We start from the raw sequence: 23951 nt of genomic DNA, 5'->3' as shown, positions 1-23951 counted from the left end.
TTGGTGAAAAGAGAAATTAGTATGGAGCACTAATTATTATTAGAATATTATAGCTGAAGTTACATACACAAAGTAAACATACAAACACAATCTCATCTCCCTGCGCCCTTTTCCCTCTATATCTCCTATTATAAATATATTTAACACATACCAACTACATACGTGCGTCAAAATAATTAAGAACAAATTAATCAAACTGAGCAATTAAGATGAACTTTAATAAACATATATATATATATATATATATATGAGATTAATTAAACCATGCACTAATAAAAAAAAACTTAGCATAAAACTTAATTTAGTAGAGAGAGAGAGAGAGAAAGAGAGCTCTACAACGAGGCCTCAGTGAGAAGCAGAGTTTACAAGAGTTAAAACGAGAACCGAAGCGAAGGGGTGGGTACGTTGATGCATGCATGGTTTTAATAGTTACTGTTGCGGGGCGACGCGGTTGAGGAGGGCGAGGGCGTTGCTGGTGACCTGGGCGACGGCGAGCACCTCGCGGCGGACGGCGGCGCGCGCGGCGGGGTCGAGCTTGGCCTTGCCGCCGGTGGCCTGGGCGACGCCGTCGAGGCAGGTGGTCTCGTCGGTGAGGGCGGCGCTGCACCAGGTGCGGACGTTGCTCATGTGCCAGGCGAAGGCGGGGGAGCCGGAGCGGCCGGTGCGGGCCAGCTCGGCGGCGGCGTCGCGGAGGCGGTCGACGCTGTCGGCCATGTTCTCGAGGCAGTCGCGGACGGGGCCGGAGCGGGAGCGGGGCGGGACGGCGGGGAGACCGGCGACGCGGGCGGCGGCGGAGCGGGCCCGGTCGGCGCTGACGGCGAGCGCGAAGCGGGCGAGCTCCCGCGGGCTGCGGCGGACGGCGGCGGCGTAGCAGGCCAGCGACCGCACGCAGAGCGACGGGTACCGGGTCGCCGCGCACGACGCCCGGATGAAATCCGTGGAGTACTGAGAGGACGCGCCCGCCGCGGAGGAGAAGCAGCAGCAGAGTGCAAGGACCAGGATGTGGAGGAGGAGGAGGAGGAAGAAGAAGACATTGTTGGAGGATTTAGCCATAGTTTCTTTTTCCCCTTTCTTTACTCTTTTTTATTTGTTTCTATGTTTGAGTGACCTCTGGTCAGTGTGAGAGTGGTTGGTTTGGATATAATAATATATAATATATAAATATATATATAGAGGTAGGGATGTGGATGGATATGAATATCCGAAATTTTATCCGAATCCGAACCCGAACCCGAATGAAACGAATATATCCGATACTAAATGGATATGGATTCGGATATGGATATCAAAAATAGAAACCCGACGAATATAGATTCGAATATGGATTTCGACTGTCCCCGACCTGAACCCAATCCGAATTTGAATTTATTTTGTATTATATATTATATATGTAAAAATTTTATGTTATATTTGAATTTGTATTTTAAAAATTTTAAATTTAATATAATATATTTTGAAATATTAAAAAAAGAAATAATTATTTCAGGTTCAAATTTTCGGGTTTGGATTTCAGATTTTTGGTCGAGTTCGGGTTTGGATATGAATTTTTAAAATCCGTTGGGTTCGAGTTCGGGTCTCGGGTTTGGAGTCGGTTCGGATTAGGATTTTTGAAAATCCGCCCCGAATCCGACCGGTTGACATGTCACGCCCCGGATTACACGTTCCTCGGGCACGCCGACAAATCCGCCGTATACAAAGAAATTTTTTCTGTATACGAAGCGATAGCTGTATCTGTAAAAAATACAAGACTACAAACAATAGTGTAGAGCTGAAAAGAAGTAAGCAGGTAGAACGAACCAATCTTATATACATACCAACAAACCAGTACAACAACACTCGCTCCAGCGAGTTCTAGTATCAGTATGTACATAAGCTCAAAATAAAAACACTGATACCTGCAGTTGGGGATCCTCTAGCACGGCGATTCGTCGGGTAGGGCTCTAGCTCGCGACGCCCTTGCCTCGATCAGTCCCAGAAGACGCAGCAGCCGGAACAGCAGGCTCTGCAAAACACAGGGTAACAACTGGGCGTGAGAACTACTGTAAAAACAAGTAGTCCTCAGTTGGTACCGCCCTCAACATCATCGGTCCACCCACTAAGACTACAGTCAGAAACAAACTAGTAGTTAAAGCTGGAAAGAAATCTACAGCTACCTGCCACTACACTATCCAACTGTAGTAACTGTCAAATCTGACCCAATCTCAATAAGGACTGTGAACACACCCGTCCCGGGGACTGTGAACGCACCCGTCCCGCCTGTCTAAGCCACGCTACCTCCACGCAAAACAGTCCGTGGATAGCAAAATTAGTCAGTGACATCAACGCGAAAGCACAAAGCCAAACTCCGGAGCGGCACTCGTGGGCGCGACCCAACCGAGTATGCAAGCGTATCTCTGCCGAGCTCAATCAAACTCTCACAGGCTAAAGTCAAATAAACAAGTCCAACTGGACTACCAACCAACTAGTCACGTGCCCTTGGCACAATCTGATATCAAAGCAATCAAATCCGGGTCCGCCGTCAACCACCACGGCACCCACTAGTCTGGAACAATATAAACGCTACTGTAAAAATCAGCTCGGCGTCCCAGTACGAGCGTAACAGTAATCTAAACTACCTGGGATACTCACTATGAGGATACTGCAACTGTATAAAATAATGCTACGGCCCCTAGGCCTAAATCAGGTAGTTTCGCATATGTCAGGTCCCGAACGCGGGTTTTCTCCTATGTCAAATCCATGTCCAACATGTATAATTTATTTATACAAATAGGCTCCAATTTCAGTTTAGATGAAAACAACATTTACAAATATGAAACTGAGCTAAAACAATAGTAATGTGTAATACTAACTATACATGTCGACCAACAAGACTATACGAGTAGGAATCCGATGATAAACCCACCTCAAAAGCTAATTCAGAATAGCGAGAAGTCGATAGGAGAAGAAATTTCTGTGCTCGCTCGGCCTCCAACGGCACTACCACGACGTACGCACGCTCCAACGGCTCGTCGGCGTGAAGTTGATGTCGCTCCAAGCTCAATGTGGCCTCCACGAGCTCTCCACCAATCTAGAGAGAGAAAGAGGAAATTGCAAATCATAATTATCCCTCTCTGCCTCTCAAAGCTATATAGGCCACAAGATAAGGATGCATGGGGGGTGCACGTGGCATCCAAAGCCACCCCCATGCATCACCAATCGACTAAAAAAGATAAATAAATAAATAAATAAAATAAGGATACTACATCCTTCCCCACTACAAAAAGTTTCGTCCCCGAAACTTAAAACATACCTCGACACGGAGTAACGAACAGGTCGGGAAAGGACTCTCTCATCGCGGTCTCGGACTCCCAAGTCGCCTCCCGCTCCTCGTGATTGCTCCACTGTACTTTCACATACGGGATGAGCCGGTTGCGCAATTCTTTCGTCTCACGAGTAAGAATCCGCACCGGTCGCTCCTCGTACCTCAGATCCACGCCAATCTCTAGTGGAGTGAAGTCAATCACGTGAGATGGATCGAAAACATATCTTCTCAAAGCTGAGACGTGGAACATATCATGAATCCCAGCTAGTCGGGGTGGTAGAGCAATCCGGTAAGCAACTGGTCCAACTCGCTCCAATACCTCAAAAGGGCCAACAAAACGTGGACTGAGCTTTCCACGCACTCCAAATCGGCGAATCCCTCTGGATGGCGAGACTTTAAGAAAAACATGATCTCCAACCTGGAACTCCAAGTCTCGTCTCCTGGTATCGGCGTAGCTCCTCTGGCGGCTCTGGGCTGTCAAAAGGTGTCGTCGAACAACTCTCACCTTTTCCTCAGCCTCTAGCAAAATCTCAGGCCCAAGTGTCCTCCTCTCACCCACATCACTCCAAAACAACGGGGATCGACACCTGCATCCATATAACGCCTCAAACGGAGCCATCTGAATGCTCGTTTGATAGCTATTGTTATACGCAAACTCTGCCAGTCTCAAGTGTCGATACCACCCTCCTCCGAAGTCCAGGACACACGCCCTTAGCATGTCCTCTAGAGTCTGAATAGTCCGCTCCGACTGACCATCCGTCTGTGGGTGAAACGCTGTGCTGAAATATAACTTAGTCCCCAAAGCTGTCTGTAAACTCCTCCAGAAATGCGACACAAATCTCGGGTCTCGGTCTGATACAATCGATACTGGCACACCATGTAGCCTGACAATCTCATCCAGATACAACTGCGCGAGTCTCTCTCTGGATCAGGTGGTCTGAACTGATAGAAAGTGAGAAGACTTGGTCAATTTGTCTGCTATCACCCAAATCGCATCGAAGCCACCCTGTGCTCTAGGCAACCCCACAACGAAATCCATTGTGATCTGTTCCCATTTCCACTCAGGCACTGACAGACTCTGAAGCTTGCCAGCAGGTATCTGATGCTCGGCTTTTACCTGTTGGCAAGTCAGACACCGACCTACAAATCTGCCAATATCCCTCTTCATCCCATTCCACCAAAACTGTGCCTTCAAATCCTTATACATCTTGGTTCTCCCAGGGTGAACCGTATAAGGTGTACAATGAGCCTCCCTCAAGATGTCCTCTCGGATCTCTGAATCCACAGGCACACACAGTCGATCCCTGTATCGCAGTACTCCCGAACTGTCTAACGCAAAACCCTCGGCCTGTCCCCTAACTAACTGCTCTCGAATCCTCAACAAATGCGGATCTCCACTCTGTTTCTCCCGGACCCTATCCAACAGAGTGGGCTGCAAGACCAGAGACATCAGTCTCGCAGTAGACCCAGGGGACACCACCTCAAGCCTTAGCCGCTGTAGCTCCTCAAGTAGTGGTCTCTGCTGAGTAATCAACAAGCTCAAGCTCTGCGCTGCTCTCCTGCTCAACGCATCTGCCACTACATTCGCCCTGCTGGGATGATACTGAATACTAATATCATAGTCCTTCAGTAACTCCAACCATCGGCGCTGCCTCAGAATCTGATATCAAGAAACAGCTTTTTTCTGTTTCTGATTCCGGAGCCTTCAAAATCAATTTTCTGATTCTAAAAAGCAAAATCAGATTTTAAAAATAATTTGCCGAACGCTCTATTGAGCCGAAAATCACTTTTGAGCCCAAAAGCAATTTTTTAAAAGTTAGGCCAAACACCCCCCATGATTAGTTCTGGTAAGTTCTAAATTTGGCCTTTGGATAGTCAAAGTTGTAGGAGTACACTTCAAATTAAGCTGTAGACTTATATTGACTGAAAACAAATTTGGTGGATATTGTCTCGATTTCGAAACTGTTTCATCCACTATTTATATAATATTTAAATTTAAAGTATTTATGTAATTATTGGCTTAAAAGGGTCAGCATTCTGCTCTGTGTGCGGGAGATTAGGTTAAGTGAATTTATGTTTAAAATGATGTAAGGCTGGGTTAGGTCGAGTAATATTCGAAGTCGTGTGAGGCTGGTTGGACCGAGTAATCACATTCGAGATCTGTATAGGCGATATGTCTATACACTTTAAGTGAATTGATTATATTTTTCTAACAGTTTGAGTTTTTAGAATTAATAATTAGTGCCAGCGATTCGACAAAAAACATCTCTTTTTTTTCAACTCTTGAAAGAGAGAGTGTTTAGTTGTAAAAAGAAGATTAATTATTTTACTCTTATGCTCTTTTGTAGGATTAAAACTCTTCTGACACGCACACTGCAGCATGCCTTTTAATTAATTCACTTCTTATTTCTGTTCTAACATGAACAATTTTTTTATTTAATCCAACTACAATGAGTTCATGTTGATTAAAAAAGAGCTTCTAAAGATTAGATTTAAGTTCTGCTTTTTTTTTTTTTTTTTTGACTTGTTTAATTAGATAAGGTGCAATGAGGGGCTATTAGATTAATATGGTGTTTATATATATGGAGCAGGATTGCTCTACTCTTGGGAGCATGGAGGCCTCCGTGTTTCTGAGCCGTTTTTTATGATAAAATTTTCAAATCAACGATCGGCTCCGTTACACTCAATCTAGCATATTTAAAATTTATAGAAAATAATTTTTACAATTTTTGATATCATTTACCTAACAATCAAAATGATTTAATATATATCAACGGCTGAAAATAAAAAAATTCTATAAGAAGTGGTGATATAGTACTAAAATTTTCAATCAAAGATATTGATCTTGTTGTAGATAGTATAAAAAATTTTGTATCAAAATTTCATTTGATTTGAATGTTTCTACACCGTTAAACATGAAAATAGCACACATCAACTATTAAAAATTATTGATTTTGAACTCTTTCGATCACTAGGTAAATGATATCGAAAAATCTCAAAAATTATTTTCTAGAAACTTCAAATATGCTAGATCAAATCTAACGGAGCCGATCATCGATTCGAAAATTTTATCATCGAAAATGGCTCACGAGTACGGAGGTCCCCGTATTTCTAAAAGCATAACAGTCTTGCTCTATATATATGTGCAAACTTTAACAATATTAATGCTTGTAATATTATATTCTCTAATTTGCAACAAAAAGGTCAACAAAATGTTTAGTTGACACAATAATTGTTGCTCCATAGGTGTTTGTCTCCCTTTGTTTGAGGAAGGGCATGAAATTTATTGCGTGATTGTCGGAAAAGAAGTCTTAAGAATAATTTCATCCTAGGCCTAATTTGAACGTAAAAAACTGCTCATTTTTTGACTTTTTTCAGCTAAAAAGTATTATTTTTTTTTAGGTTAAAATGTACAAAGACTCCTGAATTTACGTTTTTTGCAAATAGGTATTTGAACTTTTAATTTTAATATTAAATTTTTTAAACTTAATTTATCAAATAAATCTATGTATTCCTGTATTCGATAGAAGTAATTAATTCTATAGTGGTTTTGATCATATGTTCTGCAGATAATTTTGCAAAATTTTAACATATTAAGAAATATATATTTTTTCTTATAATTTTGATAATTACATAGGAGACGGATCGGAGAATAATGTACGTGAACTTTGTTTCGGCTTTTGTTATTTTTTTACACGTTAAAATAGGTGAAACAAATTCTTTTGTGTTTAGAGACTTTACAAGATTATATGCAAGACATATGATTAAAATTAAAAATATAGAAAATTTAACTGACAGAATTAAAGGCTTGGACACTTGTTCGCAGAAAGAATTAAGGGTGCGTTTGGTTCGCATTATGAAAGATTACTAGGAATAAAAGATATCCGAGAATCTTATTCCTATTCATCCTATTACTAAGAATGTGAAATTCATGTTTTTGGCTCGCACGGTAATATTAATTAGCCATATTATTTAATATTACAAAAAATATACAATTAATTAATTAATTAATTTAATTAATTTTAGATAATGTTACTAAAAGTTTTCACATCTTTTTAGAAAAAAGGAAGAGAGAGTAAAAGTTAGAGAGAGAGAGCATAATTAAAAAAATAGAAAGAAAAATATAGTCGAAATTAGAGGGAGTGAGAGAGTTGAAATTTTAGAAAGAGAGAGAGAGAAAGCTTAGTTTAGAGAGAGAAAAAAAAGTTAAATTTTAGGAAGGAAAATAAGTTTAGAGAGAGATGTAAGGTTAGAGTGTAAAGAAAAATAATATCAATTAGCCTGCGGGTAGGAAGAAAGAAAGAGATTAGACATATGTAATTACCCCAATCCATTAATATGAGGATACCCACTCTCTCTCAAGGAAATGAGATTAGTACTTTGGGGTGAATCTTATTCTCAAATGAATCCAATATTACCAACTAGATTACTTAGTGCATTTAGCCAAACACCGTCATTTTTTTTATTCCCATTGAATTACTAGAAATCTTTAAAAGATAGCGCGAACCAAACGCACCCTAAAGTTTATAAGATTTATGTCCATTTTCACTAAGTTTAAAGTGTCGAATTAATGTTCAACTAAAAAGTTTTGTGATCATTCGATCCATTTAGTTGAGTGGATGATTGATGTAATATTAATGATCCAAAGGTAAAAAAAAAATAGATAGTATACTAGCTGAATTATATATATAAAGTACGACTATGGTACTTCTGGAAGCACCGCTTATGTAATGCTTTCAATTTTTTAAAACTTGAATTAATCCTCTAACAATTTCTAGAACTTGGATTAATATTATTGTTCTAGAAAAACTATTAAACCCTAGGGGGACCATCATCATTCCAATTCTATAATTCTTGATTCAAAAACAAAAAAGTCGGAAGCACTAACTCTTTTATGTTTTCGAAATTATAGTAACTGCACTATATATTGTGACGCCCTGATTTTTCAGGAGGTCATCCATTCTAGAACTACTCCCGTCCTAACACGCTTAACTTTCTTAACCTTTTGGGCCTAACCAACACCAAAATGCTTAAGCCGGGTTAAAGCCTGGTTAAGAGTTCTAGCCCTATTATATCTTATATATAAGATTATTTGAGGTCTCACAATATATAGAGAGAGAAAGAGTTCGACTAATTATTTCTAATTGTATAAAACATTTAGTATTATCAATTTTTTCGTCATTAGATCTATCATTTAACTAATTCTATCTCTTTGATTATATTATTTCACCAACTATCTACTAAATCGTAGAGAAATTATTATCATTTTATCGAACAAGAACCTGCCATGAAAAGTTTTTCGGTCCAATTCTCTATATAGAGATTGAGATTGAGAGAGAGAGAGAGAGAGAGAGAGAGAGAGAGAGAGAGAGTGAGTAGGAGGTGGAAGCATTAATTAAATTGTGGTCCCATAGCTGGATATGGTGAGGACCAGGGATTGGGAGATTGAAGCATTAATTAAATTGGTTTTTTTTTCCGAGGAAAAAATATTAATGAATTTGCGTTCGAAGTTTTCTATTGAGAAATTTATTTATTTATTTACGTTTATTAATTAAAGCATTAAACTGCAGTTCCTTTCATCGAGTTCCATGTGTGAATAGGCCGAGCAAGCTGCGAAGTGTGTAACTGTTTACATTAATTTGCGCACGCACCTTGCCTACTTTTCGTCTTTTATGTATTAATTAGAGTTGAGCTGGAATGCTATCGATAGCAAACGGGCTGTCACGTCTCGGATTACTTATTTTTTCGAACATGCTAACAGATCAGCAGCATATATAAAAATTTTCTCTATATACGAAACGATAGCTATACCTGTACCTGAAATCATACAATACTACAACCAATAATATAAAACTGCTAAAAAAACATACAGATATAAAACATCGGTTCAACATACATACATAGTATCCTGATACAAAAACATTCGTTCCGGTGAGATACTAACATCAGTATGTATAACAACCAAAAACTATAATTACCTGTACGTAGCTGGTATAAATCTCTAGGTCAGCAGCAACTGGGAAGGAATCTAACTCGCGACTCCCTTTCCACGATCAGTCTCCATGACAGCAGTAGCCGAAGAAGAGAGCTCTACAAAAAGGATTTACAACTGGGTGTGAGAACTACTGTAAAAGAAATAGTCATCAGTGGGTACCGCTACCGACCTCAACGGCTCACGGCTCACCCACTAAGTCTACAAAAGTAAACAGGGATAGTAAGGAAAGCTGGAACAAATCTACAGCTATATGCCACTATACTATCGTGATCCAATACTAACTATCTGTAGAAAATGCAATCCTGATCCAATCTCACTAGCGACTTGTGAACACACTCGTCCCGCCTGTCGAAACTATACTAACTGCCACCACGCTAGGTCGTCAGTGGAGAGCAAGTCCAAACAGGACAAACCGATATCAACGCAAAAGTACTAAGCCTGACTCCGAAGCGGCACTCGTGGGCGCTACCCAACCTAGTATGCAAGCGTCTCTCTGCCGAGCTCAATCAGGCTCTCCCAGACTGTAATCAAACTAGAAAGGTCTAACTGGTCTAACAACAATAATCTACGTACCCTCGGTACAATCCAATGCAAAAATTGCAAATTAGGTCCACCGTCAACCACAACGGCACCTGACAATCCGGAACAGTCTGTATATTACTGTAAAAATACACTCGGCATCCCAGCACGAGTGTAATATCATTCTACACTATTCTGGGTATTCACCGCCCACAAACTGTGGCAATACAAACAAATCACGGCTATTAGAGCTAAATCTGGTAGTTTCAGAATATGACGGTGTAGAATCGATAGTTTTCTCCTAAGTCAAATCCAAGTCGAACATGTATATTTAAACTAATATTTTAAGTTCTAAATTTAGATTCCAATAGGCATGCAAATCAATGAGTTTGGGCTAATTAACATAATATATAAAGACCAAAACATACATGCTGACAACAACTAGACTTAAGAGGAAATCTGCAAAATTCGGTAAGTTTAACATTAACCCACCTCTAATGTGAGTCCGGCCACAGCTAGAAGTCGCTGAAAACCCTGCCAAGCTCAATCTCAAACCAGCAACAACACTCCCAAAGGTTTGAATACAAGAATATCAAAAATTGCATCAATACTCTCCAATTTCAGTACTTAAGCTTAAATCCTCCAATTCCAATGTCAAAACTCACCTTTCAATCTTCCAATCCACAATTCAGATGAAGAACAGCCTCAAAACTAGTAAGGAATGATGTAGCATCCTCCTCTGGTCGAGATTCCAGTTTCCTCAAAGATTTGATCAAAGAAAACCACAAACAAACCAAGTTTCAGCTCCAATACCACAGCAGCTCAGAAAAACAGCAAATTGACTATATAAACCTTGTCAAAATGGGCTCCAAAGAACCTTCAAAAAGTCTACTAACCACCAAACCAAGTTTTGCGGCAATTCGACCTTCCTACGTCGCACACGAGCCAAAACGCCGAAGGTCGCTGCTGGAATTCTGCTGAAACTACAGTCCTTAAGGTGGAAATTGTAGAATTTGGAGTAATTTGAGGGACTACAATGCAAAATATGGCTTCTCTGTGAAGGAGGGGTGAAAAAGCTTCTCAGCGGTCGAACACATGCCTTTTATAAGGAGAAGAGTAGGTACAGTAAGCCTTAAGAACAAGAGATGCTAACCTGCTGTCCTGCAGGAACGAGCACTTTCGAGCGCCCGAAACCCACTTCTGGGCGTCTGAAACTCCCAGGCTGAACAAACACTCCTCTTCGGTTCCTCCGCTTGCGGTATGATGAGCCCGAAATCTAGTCCGGCGGAACTCACCTACCACCATACACGTGTCAGCACAGTCGATATTCCCAAAGTGAATTTTCGGACCCACTTCTAGGCGCACGGAACACAAGATCCGAATTGGCTTCGAGGTCAGTTCAGTTCAGTACTCAAAATCTGCGCGACCCAAACTATATTCTAGGCGTCCAAAACTGACAAAACTCCAGTTTTGCTTATTTGAGTGCGCCAAGTCTATTTCTGTATCCATTTCGTACAAAAACGACTCCGACTATGCTTTTTTGACTCATCTAATGTCATGTTTAAGCATAAAAAATGGTCAGTCCGACACTCTCCAGATGTGTCGACCAATTACTAAAATTGAAACCAATCCGATACCAAACCCTCGGGACACTACACGGGCTCCGTTGCCATTCATTTATTTTCGATGATAGAGCCTTCAAATCGACGATCGGCACTGTGGAATATGATCTATATCACTTGAAAGATTTAGAAATCAAATTTCAAATCTTTTCGATATCATTGACTTAATGATCAAAGGGTTTCAAAATTTGTAATTTTAATGGTCGATATGAGGCGTTTTCTCATTTAACGGTGTAAAGCTATCCAAATCAATTGAATTTTTGTTATAAAATTCTTTAAACTATTTAGAACAAGATCTGTACTCTTGATCTTGATTACAAAATCCCTATCATCACTTTTTAGAGAATATTTATTTTCAGCCGTTCATTTTTACACCCACTTGATGAACAAGAGAACAATATCGAAAAAGCATAAAATTTGATTTCTAGATACTTCAAGTGGTATAGATCATTTTCAACGGTACCGATCGTCGATTTGGAGGCTCCATCATCGAAAACAAATGGGTGGCAACGAAATCCGTTTGCTACCAATAGTATTTCAGCCCAACTCGTATTAATTAATAACAGTCCGCTTTACCGTCTGTTAAGTTGCTTTACGACTGTCTCTAGCATAAAGACAAAGGTCTTGATAATTAATATTTGAGATTTCAAATCTGAATTTTAGTTGATTCACATTTTCAGCTAAGGATTTGGGATTGCGGAAATATTGCATTACGTGCGGTGAAAAAGTATGATATGAAAAAATATCCTGTTTGTTTCTGCATGAAATATTGCGTTCCGCATATCGCGATGAGTCAGTTATAATATTTCTATATTTTCTACGGTTCCATCGAAAAATATAAAAGTATATCCCTATATGATTTTACCCCAACTCCATTTTATCTAATAGCGTCAGATAGGTCTCAATACAAAATTAAGCCTAAGTCGCTTTTGTTATTTTGGATATAGCTTCATATTTTGTGGACATATTAATTATTCACCTCAAAAAATATATTGGAGTGTTTAAGGATGAAAAGCACTAATCTCGTAAATATCCTTCTTGCTGTTTATTTTAGACTTTCAGCCACTTTGTCACCATAGTTGGTTGAGAATGAGATGTACATGTCGTATGTTCCTTACAGTTTGAAGTCTTATATATTCGATTGTCTGTGTTGGAAAAATCTTTTGAAATCTTTTGTAAAAATTTTCTTTTATATGATTTTGAATAAAAACAATTTAACTTTAGTTTTGAAAACCACAAATAAGAACTAAATAGTAAATACTACAGAGATGAAAAGATCATATTAGGCCTGTGAGTCGAGGCGTACAAAGTATTGTACTAAAAGCGAGATTGTCCCTCCACGTGCGAGGTTCCGTCAATCATTCCTAGTGATCCAACGACCTCTGTCCATTCCGTCGGCACGTTTTCAGGATAATGCAATATGAACCCAGTAGGCTTTAGGAGATCCAGTAAAATATAGAAAGCTCAGCGTAAAATAAAATGAAGTCCAGTATAAAAAGAGGTGAAGTTCAGAGTAGAGATGGGCAGAAGAAAAAGTTTAGGTTAAGCTCATAGTCCCCCTCAAGTACAACCTCTCCACTGTATATAGACAAGAGCCCAACGGTAGAGGTCCAACGGCTCTATTTCGAGTAAGTCGTTGGCCCTTACCGAGGTTGGATCAAATCCGGGCAAAGTCCGGCCTAGGCCCTTACCAAGATAAGCTATGATTTGGGCCTTTATTGATGCAAGGCAATTATTAAGTTTAAATAATATTAAATTTCAATAAAATAAAAAATAAAAGAAATAAGTGAACTGGGTTCGCACGCGCCGCCGCCTAACCCAGCTCGGCTCGTGTTTGTGCCAGGTGTGCGTGTGTTTACTCAAGAGCTTCACTCTCATATTCTTCCAAATAACCAATTTGAGAATAAAGTAGTATAAAAATAGCAACAACAAGCCTTTGATTTTCAATGTGGGACTAAACCTCACATGTGGAAACTAAAGTATAGGCTCCCAGGCACGACCCATAGAATGTTGGGCTGCTCAGGATGCCCATGGGCTAAATTAAAGTTTTAAATTACTGATTTAAAATTAATACTAACAGTCTGCACCCCTCCAGAGATTTCACACGCTGTGAGTGTTGTGAGCAAATATATCGTTAACCTTAGAAAGGCACATTGGCAGGCAATAAAGTTGATTCTCAGATACTTAAGAGGAATTTCTGATTACTCTATACATGATATATCTTTTCACTTGGTGGGTTGCTATATTAGTTGGAAAGTTACATTATAGATTATTATTTCTTTATCGACTACTGACACAAAGCAAAAGGTCATAAAGGAAGCCATTTGGTTGAGAGGTTTATATGAAGAGCTTATTTTTAGTTAAGAGACGGCCATCATCTGTTGTTATAGCCAAAGTGCTAGGCATCTTTGTAAAAATCAAATATTTAACGAGGAAACAAAACATATTGATGTCAGTTTATTTTATTTTATTTTTATTCGTGATCTGATAGGGCATAATGCTATTGTTATAAAAAAAAAAAAGATTGGTACTATAGATAATCCAGCGGATATATTGATTGAGCTTTTTTCAGCGACTAAATTCAAGCAGCGTGTAGATTTAGCTAATATATGCAGTAGCACTTTAGGAATCCTTTTCTCATTTAGGTGGAAAAGATAAAAATATTCAAATCAAGATATTGAGATTTGCTAAAAATGTCCCGAATTTTTAAATCCGAATTATTTTGCGGTCTGAAATTTTTTTGAAGCAACACTAAGTTAGAATTTTCCAAGGAAGCATCATGATGTATAATTACTCTAAACTCTAGTGAAAAGAAATTAGGATTTGGAGTAGGTTTAGACTGGTTGCCAGCTAGAGATGGGACCCCGCCTGGCGTGACCACAGACTGGACTGGAGCACGGCACGGGTACTATAATAATTGTATTGGCCGACCAGTTATTCTGGGCCGTGCTAGGCTGCTCTTTTCGTTGATGTGTAGTAGAAATATTTGTACAGACGCAGAGATGATTAGAAAAAATTTTGAAGTACTTTCCATAGAGATGTCAACGGGTTGGATTCGGGGCAGATTTTAAAACCCGAACCCGAAACCGACTCCAAACCCGAGACCCGAACCCGAACCCGAACCTGACGGATTTTAAAAATCCATATCCAAATCCGAATCTGATCAAAAATTCGAAACCCGAATTCGAACCCAAATTCAAAAATTTGAACCCGAAACAATTATTTCTATTTTCAATATTTCAAAATATATTATAATAAATCTAAGTTTTAAAAATGTAAATTCAAATATAACATCAAATTTTTATATATGTATTATATATAATACAAAAAAAATTCGGGTTCGGATCAGATTCAGGTCGGGTTTCTGGTACAGTCAAAATCCATATCCGAATCCATATCCGTCGGGTTTCTGGGCCGTGCTGGGCTGTCAAATTTGACTGTACCCAACCCGAACCCATACCGTCGGATTTTGACTGTACCCAACCCGAACCCATATGGATTCGGATATGGGTTCGGGTTGGGTACAGTCAAAATCCATATCCGAATCCATATCAGTCTGGTTTCTATTTTTGATATCCATATCTGAATCTATATCCATTTAGTATCAGATATATCCGTTTCATTTGGATTCGGGTTCGGATAAAATTTCGAGTATCCATACCCATTGACATCCCTAAATTTCTATCCTAAAATGTTAGTGTATGGCTCAATAAGGAAAAATTATCATAATCTTTAAAATGAGATGTGTCAGATATATTCTAATTTCAACAGAATTAAATTTGATATATCTAATATCTAATATCTAATATAATCTAATTGAATTTAATTTTATTAATGATTTTCCTAAAATATTCTATTCATGGTTGTTCTTTTTTCCAACTATTTATATTTTTTGTTGTTGTCTGGAACTATAGTGTCTATTCAGGTTTTGTTATTTAAGGCAATTAATTACTTCGTTTTATTATCTGTAAATTTAATTTTTAATAATTATTCATTTGTAGTTTTTATCTAAAAATTTAAAATTTTTATTTTTATTTAAATTTAATTGTATCAATAATATATTTTTTAAAAACTAAGTCAGTTCCTAAGTTTCGTTCACGTCACTAATATTTTGAGTACTTATCAAAAGTATGAAATTTTTCGAGGGATGTGCAGCGAGTATTAAACTGGTGTATATGTTAGTGTTGGAAATCCGTAATCTACTCTGATACTAATTATTGTAAGTTTAGTATCTATTTCGATACCACCGGCTGTCTCTAGAACAAGTGGCAAAGGGCTTGGTGGTTGGTACCTGAGGTTCCAAGTTCGAATCCTAGTTGAGGTCACTAATATTTCTAGCTAAATTTATTTCTAAATAAAATAAATGAAGTGGGTAGCGTGCTACCTATCTCTCAAAAAAAAAAAAGAGTATCTATTTTGATACCGATCGTTAAAATAATCTAACAAAAACATCCAACTGGGCTTTCTCAGCAAAAGCCCATAATTATAAAAAAGAGAAAAAATTAAATAAAAAAATATAGCTGAAATTAGATTTGCTAACCAAGTGAACCCATTTGCTTTTCTTGTACAGAGCAATTTCAAACTTAACCCATTTTTTGAATTTCTTTCCTCTCTATCTTGTAAGGATGTCAACGGTTTGAATTCCAACCGGTAGGTTTTTAAAAATCAGAACCCGAACCCGACTATCAAATCCAAAATCCAAATCCAAGCCAGAATCCGAAACCAACGAATTTTAAAAATCCATACCCAAAATCAAACCCGACAAAAAATTCAGCCCTACTATATAAATATATAGTTAGGAGCATAAGAGCTACTGTACTCCTAATAGAGAGTTGATACTTTCGACTTTTTAGCCCTTGAATAAAAAATTGTAGGCTGGGAATGATAATAGTCTTTCTAGGATTGAGTGATTCCTTTAGGATAATAATATTAATCTAGAGATCACAAATGGTCAAAGTGTTTGATCTAAGGGCCAAAATGTTAGAAGCACGTACTCTCTTATGCTTCCAAAAATATAGTCACCCTGCTCTCTCTCTCTCTCTCTCTCTCTCTCTCTCTAATAAAATCAATTTGGGTTCAAATCGGGTTTCGATTCGGGTTTGGATCGGATGCAGACAGAATTCATATCAGAATACAAATCCGTTGAATTTTTATTTTTCATATCCGAATCCGGAATTATATCGATTTGGTAACATATAAATCCACTTTGTTAAGATTCTAATTCGGATAAAATTTTGAATATCATCCCTGCTCTCATCTCGTTGAAATCGGAGCCATGCACCCGTGCATAGAGGTGCAAAGTCTCTCTCTCTCCCACCTCGTACGGACAGAGAATATCAATGCTCTCACATGCATGTATGCGCACCACCAAATTGTACCACACATGTTCTAGTATACTAATTCGAACTCACCAATATTTAGAATTTCTAATTCTACTTTAAATTAAGTCCTACTTAATTAATTTATCGCTTACATATTTAAATTTCCATTCTAATCTAAATAGAATTTAACTACAAATCCAACCAAATCCTAAGAGATAGCATACATGATCATAAAAGAACTTTCACATAAACTTATATACGCAGAAGGATTTCGAGTATGAAACTGTAGAAAAATCGGCATGAAGGTAATCATAAAGAACTTCCACAGAAACTTAAATGCGTAGAAAAATTTCGGAGTATGAAACTGCAGAAAAATCGGATCTCACGCATAGACATTTTCGTGTACTAGACGAAGAAAAATCCGAAGTTCGTGGGGCAGCAAATAATTTCATGTACTCACATTTTTCGCATGCATTCCAGTTGTGTGGCTTGAGAGGTGTTGGCATGCAGCTTTCAGCACTCGTACGACGTTTCCAATTTTGTCAAGACGGTACGTGGCCACGAGATAGCTCGATGGCAGAAAGCTTAGTTTGCGGCCTGCAGAGCAGGAAAAGGACCGCCCGTTTGGTACAAGGTCTATTATGGAGAGTGAGTCTTCATCGGCCAATGATGTAAAAGACATTTTTTGTGGGCCCTTGTTGAACAAAGCAAAATATTGACCCCTTCTGGGTCCAACTTAATGTCAAGTGGGTCCAACAAAACTGTTTTTTTATTAAAAAAATATGTTATAGCGATTTCGATAACTCATTAATTTTTTTTTTTCTTTCTCCCTTAGCAATAGCCAAAAAAAAAAACTCTAGCCTCCTTTATCCTACATAATCTTCCTCTTTACCTCTCCCATTATATTGAATCTAATTAATATTGTAACACCCCAATAGTTCCATATCGAATGAAAAATTGATTCTAATTAGAATATGTGAGGTCTACACATTAGTAATAATAACCGAACTTAAGTATTTTGTGTCAGTGATTTGAGTTCAACGAGTTATTATTGCTAGCGGGTCGGATCGTTACAATTGGCATCAGAGCCTAATACCAGTCGGAAGTGTGAGAATTAAGTGTTATGCGGGGTAGAATGCTACACCAACGAAATTAGACGTCTAATCCCACATCGACGATGTGAGAAACTGAATCTGATTAGAATATATGAGACCTATACGCTAATAATAACAACTGGGCTTAAATATTTTGAGCCGGTAATTTAGGCCCAACGAGTTATTGTTGCTTGCTGGTTAGGTTGTTACAAATATATTAATCAATATTTCAAAGACCAAATCCAATCCTATTTAAGTGCCAATTTATTTCTTTTCTTCCAACTTTTTAATTGTGATGCAAAATACAAGGTATGTATATGGATTTTTTTTGTTTTTTTTTTAATTGTGAATTTGTTCTTTTTATATATTATTTTATGTTGTCATGGTATATAAAAATACAATAATTAAGGGGCTGTTTGGTTGCACGCATTTACAACTGCAGTGCAGTTGCAAATGCGTGCAGCCTAAATTTCTTTGTTTGGTTTAGTGTAGTTGAGTTCAACTGCTGCAGTTCCAACTACACAAGAAGATCCAAATGCTGCAGTTGGAACTACATCTAAATTGGCCGTAGTTCCAACTGCAGCAGTTGGTGAGGGATAGGATCACCTATAAATTAACAATAATAAATAAATAAATAAATAGCNTATGAATCAATGTGTGGATTTTTTTTTTTTTTGCCTTGTTCGAGACCTGTACTGAGTGTACTGACTCACCCTTGTAGCTTAATTCACTTTTTCAATGAATGAAATGGATAGCATGCTATCTTTTTCTCAGAAAAAAAAAGTATTATTTGGATGATGATATTAATATAATTATTTTTTCATGATATGAGAAATTAGAGCTCATTTTGAGTGCTTCTAAAAGAACATGAATAAAGCCTTCTATTAACATTTTAATCTCTGAATTCATAATAGTACAACACATACCAAATAGTAAATTTTAGGCACCCAAAGATTAAGAAGTTGGATGCATGTACTATTCATATATAGTATTTCTAAGAGTATTCTAACCTTACTAGAGAAATTATATCCGTTAATTAAACTCAAGCATCGTTTACTAACTAAATTTTATCGCATTTCTCTAAATGACTGTCTGATTATATATAATTGTAATTGCATTACAATTATAACTACATGCACATCATAATACTAATTTGATATATTTAAATTTAATTGCTGCAATTATAATTGTATGAAAGGCCGAATTTCGTATCATATCTATAACTTTGGAGCTAAAATTTTATGGACAGCGTGTCCAAAGAGAGTTGTCCAAAGAGAGTTATTTGGGAATGCTCCAGATGAATGCCACGTGGGGCCATCGCCCCAGCTGCTCTCCAAACAGGGTTACAGGGTGTGGCAGTCCGGTTTTTTGGTGCACCCGGTGCACCTTTTTTGCTTTAAAATTTTATTTTTTTTTTTAAATATAATACTAAAGACTAGTTTACTTTTTTTTTTTTGGTATTTTTTTCCTTATATATTAACCCAAAATTTCTAAATCCGTCACTGCCAGTCTTGTATATATAAAGGTTGCAATTATAGATTTTTTTTTTTCTCGCGCCCGGATTATAGTGGAAGTACGGATTACGTCAACATATCCGCTGTATGCATAAGGACACACCTTATACATACGAAGCGTCAATAAAATCTGTCCAAAAAAGTTAACTAAAAATCTAACAATAAAATGTATCAGAGTGAAACAAAAATTATATACTATAACAACACTGTAAATATATAATCATCACTACAACAGTCCTCAAAATGATACAACAATATTATACAGACTGCTATATATACTGATAGGTGATCTAACTACACACAAAAAGGATAGAAGATGCTAACTATCCGCGATCTCTTTATCTTGATCAGTCGCTGGTACCGACGGCTCTAAAATAAAATATTAATTAAGAGGATATGAGAACTATAATCAATAGTTCTTAGTGGATACAGTCGACAACACCGATGATCTACACCACTAGATCCATAAGAGATAGAAATTGTAAATAACTAAAAAATATAAATAAACAGGTACTAACATTGACAATTGCTTGAAACTAACTATTACTATAATTTCTCTACAATATAACTGAAAATTGTAAACCATGTGTGTCATGTATCAATTAGATACTGAATAAAATAATACAATAATTCACAATCATAGTGACCTACTCAGCAACCAGGTGTAGCCTGCGCCGTCTCGTATCTAGTACCCACCTATAGTGGTACGCTACCACGTAGGTTACTGTCTGATCCATGTCATAATAATACCTCATAACCTAACCTCCAAAGTGGAACTCGTAGGGCGCTACGCCAATCGAGTAAAATATCACTATCAAGCTCAAAATAGTATTTAGACTGTAGTCNGGAGGATTTCGGAAGAGGAAGCGTCTTGAAGCTTCTGGTGAGCACACGCACGCACGTAATACAAATTGCACCCCTAGTCCCTAACCTTTCAGCAAGTTTTATTTTGGTATACAAACATTTAAGTTGACCAGTAGTTGTCTCTAAATTTACAATTAAAAAAAAAATTACTTATACACCTCTGAAGTGTAAATATTATATTTCTTATCTTAGAATCTACAAAAAAAAAAAAACTGAGCAATATAAATAAACAAGTATTAATATGAATAATTGCTGAATGTAACTACTACTATCATACCTCTAAAATATAACTGAAATCTGCAATTCATATATGTCATGCATCAATTAGTTACTGAATGAAATATAGTAATATGACCCAATCATAGTAACAATCAGGTCTAGTCTGCCCTATCTGCCCTATCTCGTGTCCAGCACCCACCTATAGTGTTTGTTACCACATAGACTAGTGTCTGACCCATGACATAATAATATCTCATAGCCCAACTTCTAGAGTGGCACTCACAGGACGTTATCTCAACTGAGTATAGTATCACCGTCAAATTCAATATAGCATGCAGATTGTTGTCAAATGCAATAATCAAAGAAGCACAATAACAGTCGAAATATATAGTCAGATAATATGCTACAACAATCTTAGTCTAAACGACAACCACGAAATCATCTCCTAAAATGTATAAAAAATCAGTTTCAAACTCTCAATTTCTATAAAAATTTATCAAAAGAGTCTAAACAAAAAATAATAATATTATGATACTAACCGCGACGTCGAAACACCAAAAAAAAAAGAAAAAAACGTGTGAGTGCTCGACTCGCTTGCTCGTTAGAACGAAACCAAGCTATATATATATATTTTCCTTTTCCTTGGTCGTGCTCACTCTCCCTCTCCTTCTCTCTTTTTTCTTTCCTTACCAAAGGTGATAAGGCTCATCAATACATCTCAAGGCATGCATGAAGGGCTACGTGGCCACCATATAATACAAAAGGAAAAGAAATGCATAAAGGCTCCTCAAGATAAAATATTTCAAATTTAGTCCCCCACAAATTAAATCTCGAGTTTTTGAGTTCATTTTTGCGTCTATTTCACGCCAAAACGTTTCCAACTCAGTTAAGCACTATAAAAAAATACTGATTAAAAATTCGTACTGCAACCTTGCATATTTGTTAAGATTCAGTATATCACATTCTTTTCTTTTTTTAAAAGTTTTGTCCTCGAAATTTAAAATATACCTCAAATCTGCCATTCAAATAAATAGGGAAAAGATTCTCGCATCGCATCCTCAGGATCCCATGCCGCCTCTCATTTTTTCTGGTGACTCTATAGTACCTTCACATAAGGAATAACTCGGTTCCATAATTTTTTTACTTTTTGTGCAAGGATTCGAACTGGTCGCTCAGGATAACTCATATCCTAAATCACCTCTAGTGGAATATCACGAGGACACATGCTCTCAACATATCCTCTAATATCTGAATCGTCCTCTCGGACTGTCCATCAGTCTGCGGGTGAAAAGCAGTATTAAACTGTAACTGAGTCCCCAAAGCGGTCTATAAAACTCTCCAAAAATATGCTACAAATCTCGGGTCTTGATTTGACACTATAGAGGTAGGAATTCCATATAGTTTTACGATCTCATCGAGATATATGTGAGCACGCTTCTCTCTAGACCAAGTCACTTGAACTGGTATAAAGTGAGCAGATTTAGTCAATCTGTCTACTATTATCCAAATCGCATCATATCCACCTTGTGATCTTGGTAAGCCAGTTACAATTTCAATAGTGATTCTATTCCATTTGCATTCAGGAATTGAAAAAGTTTGCAATCTGCCAGCAGGTACTTGATACTCTACTTTTACTTGCTGACAGACCAAACATTGTGATACAAATCTCCTAGTATCTCTTTTCATACAATTCTACCAATATTGTGTTTTTAAATTCTTATACATTTTCGTTCCTCCAGGATGTACAGTATAGGGGAAACTATGTGCTTCCCTCGATATCTCGTCACGGATCTAAGCATCTACAAGTACACATAAACGATCTTGAAATATCAAAACTCCCAAGGCATCAACACTAAAGACCTTTTTTTGTCCACTTGTTAATTTTGTCCGAATTTTGTTAAATGTGGGTCAACACTTTATTTTTCTTTAATCCTTTCTAGCAGATTGTGTTGCAAGACCATAACCATAAGTCTTGCAGAAACTCTAGAGAGTACAACCTCCAATTCTAATTGCCTCATCTCCTCTAACAATGGCACCTGACAAGTAATTATCATACTCAAATTTTGCACTGATTTACGACTTAATGCATTTGCCACTACATTAGAATTGCTAGAATGATAAAGTATTGTTACATCATAATACTTTGGTAATTCTAACCACCAGTTTGTCTCAAATTCAATTCTTTCTGAGTAAATAAATATTTGAGACTTTTATAATTAGTGTTGATTTCACAATATTCTCCATAAAGATAGTGACGCCGAAGTTTTAATGCAAAAATCACATGAGCTAACTCCAAATCATGAGTAGGATAAATTTTTTCATATTCTTTCAACTGTCTGAAAGTGTAAGCAATTACTCTATCATTTTGCATCAATAAACAACCCAATCCATTCTGTTATGCATCACTATAAATAATAAATTCTTTACCCATAACAGAAAGGGCAAGGATAGGAGCTGACATCAATTTATTTTTCAATTATTCATAGCTCCTTTGGTAATTCTCACTTCAAATTTATTTAATTTCTTCTCGAGTATGTTGAGTGGGGGATCAACATGGAAAGCTTCGCAAAACCTTCCACAAACCGACAATAATAACAAACCAATCCCAGAAAACTCAGCACCTCGGAAACACTGATTGGTGTAGGCCAACCTCAAATTGCTTTAATTTTTTTTGGATCAACCGCAATCACATCAGCTGAAATCACATGCCCAAGAAAAGCAATTTTTTGTAACCAGAAGTCACACTTGTTCAATTTAGCATAAAGTTTCTTTTCCCTTAAAATCTGTAATATAATCCTTAAATGCTCTTCATGTTTAGCTACACTTCGAAAAAATATCAAGATATCATCAATAAACACCACCACAAACCTATCCAAAAATGACTGGAACACCCGATTCATCATATCCATAAACACAAGTGGAGCATTTGTTAACTCAAATGGCATTACGGTAAATTCATAATGCCCATACTATGTTCTAAATGTCGTTTTGGAAATATCTTCAGGTTTAATCTTCAATTGATGATACCCTGACTGTAAATCTATCTTGAAGTACACACAGGATCCTTATAATTGATCAAACAAATCATCAATGCACGGTAATGGATACTTACTCTTAATAGTCGCTTTATTCAATTCTCGATAATTTACACATAATCTCAATGATCCATCTTTCTTCTTCACAAATAATACTGGCGCTTTCAAAGGTGACATGCTTGGTCGAATAAATCCTTTCTCTAATAAGTCTTGCAGTTGTGCTTTTAATTCTTGCAACTCTATTGAAGCCATCCTATAAGGTCCCTTTGAGATTGGCGCAGTTCCTGGGACTATGTAAATCACAAATTCTATTTTCCTATCCAGTGGCATGCTAGACAACTTAGGGGAAAACACATATGGAAACTCTCGAACTACAGGAATATTCTCGAGTTTTGGTGATGCTATAGGGACTTCCACTACTGCTGCCAAAAAGGCTACACATCTACGATTCATCAACTGTTTTGCCT

At 37.4% G+C, this 23951-nt stretch overlaps 1 protein-coding gene across 1 annotated transcript; it reads right to left on the bottom strand.

Annotated features, from left to right (window-relative positions):
- Positions 17-1162, bottom strand: LOC109712448 (21 kDa protein-like). The gene has a single exon (XM_020236010.1). The coding sequence runs from the start codon at positions 1051-1053 to the stop codon at positions 430-432; it is 624 nt and encodes a 207-aa protein (XP_020091599.1). The 5' UTR covers positions 1054-1162; the 3' UTR covers positions 17-429.

The sequence above is a fragment of the Ananas comosus genome, linkage group 7, assembly GCF_001540865.1.
Source record: "Ananas comosus cultivar F153 linkage group 7, ASM154086v1, whole genome shotgun sequence".
Classification (NCBI taxonomy): Eukaryota; Viridiplantae; Streptophyta; class Magnoliopsida; order Poales; family Bromeliaceae; genus Ananas; species Ananas comosus.
This window is presented reverse-complemented; position numbering and strand designations above follow the sequence as displayed.

Bases quoted from the DNA above. Each gene is read 5' to 3' on its own strand.
- LOC109712448 (XM_020236010.1), bottom strand. From the start codon at position 1,053: ATGGCTAAATCCTCCAACAATGTCTTCTTCTTCCTCCTCCTCCTCCTC.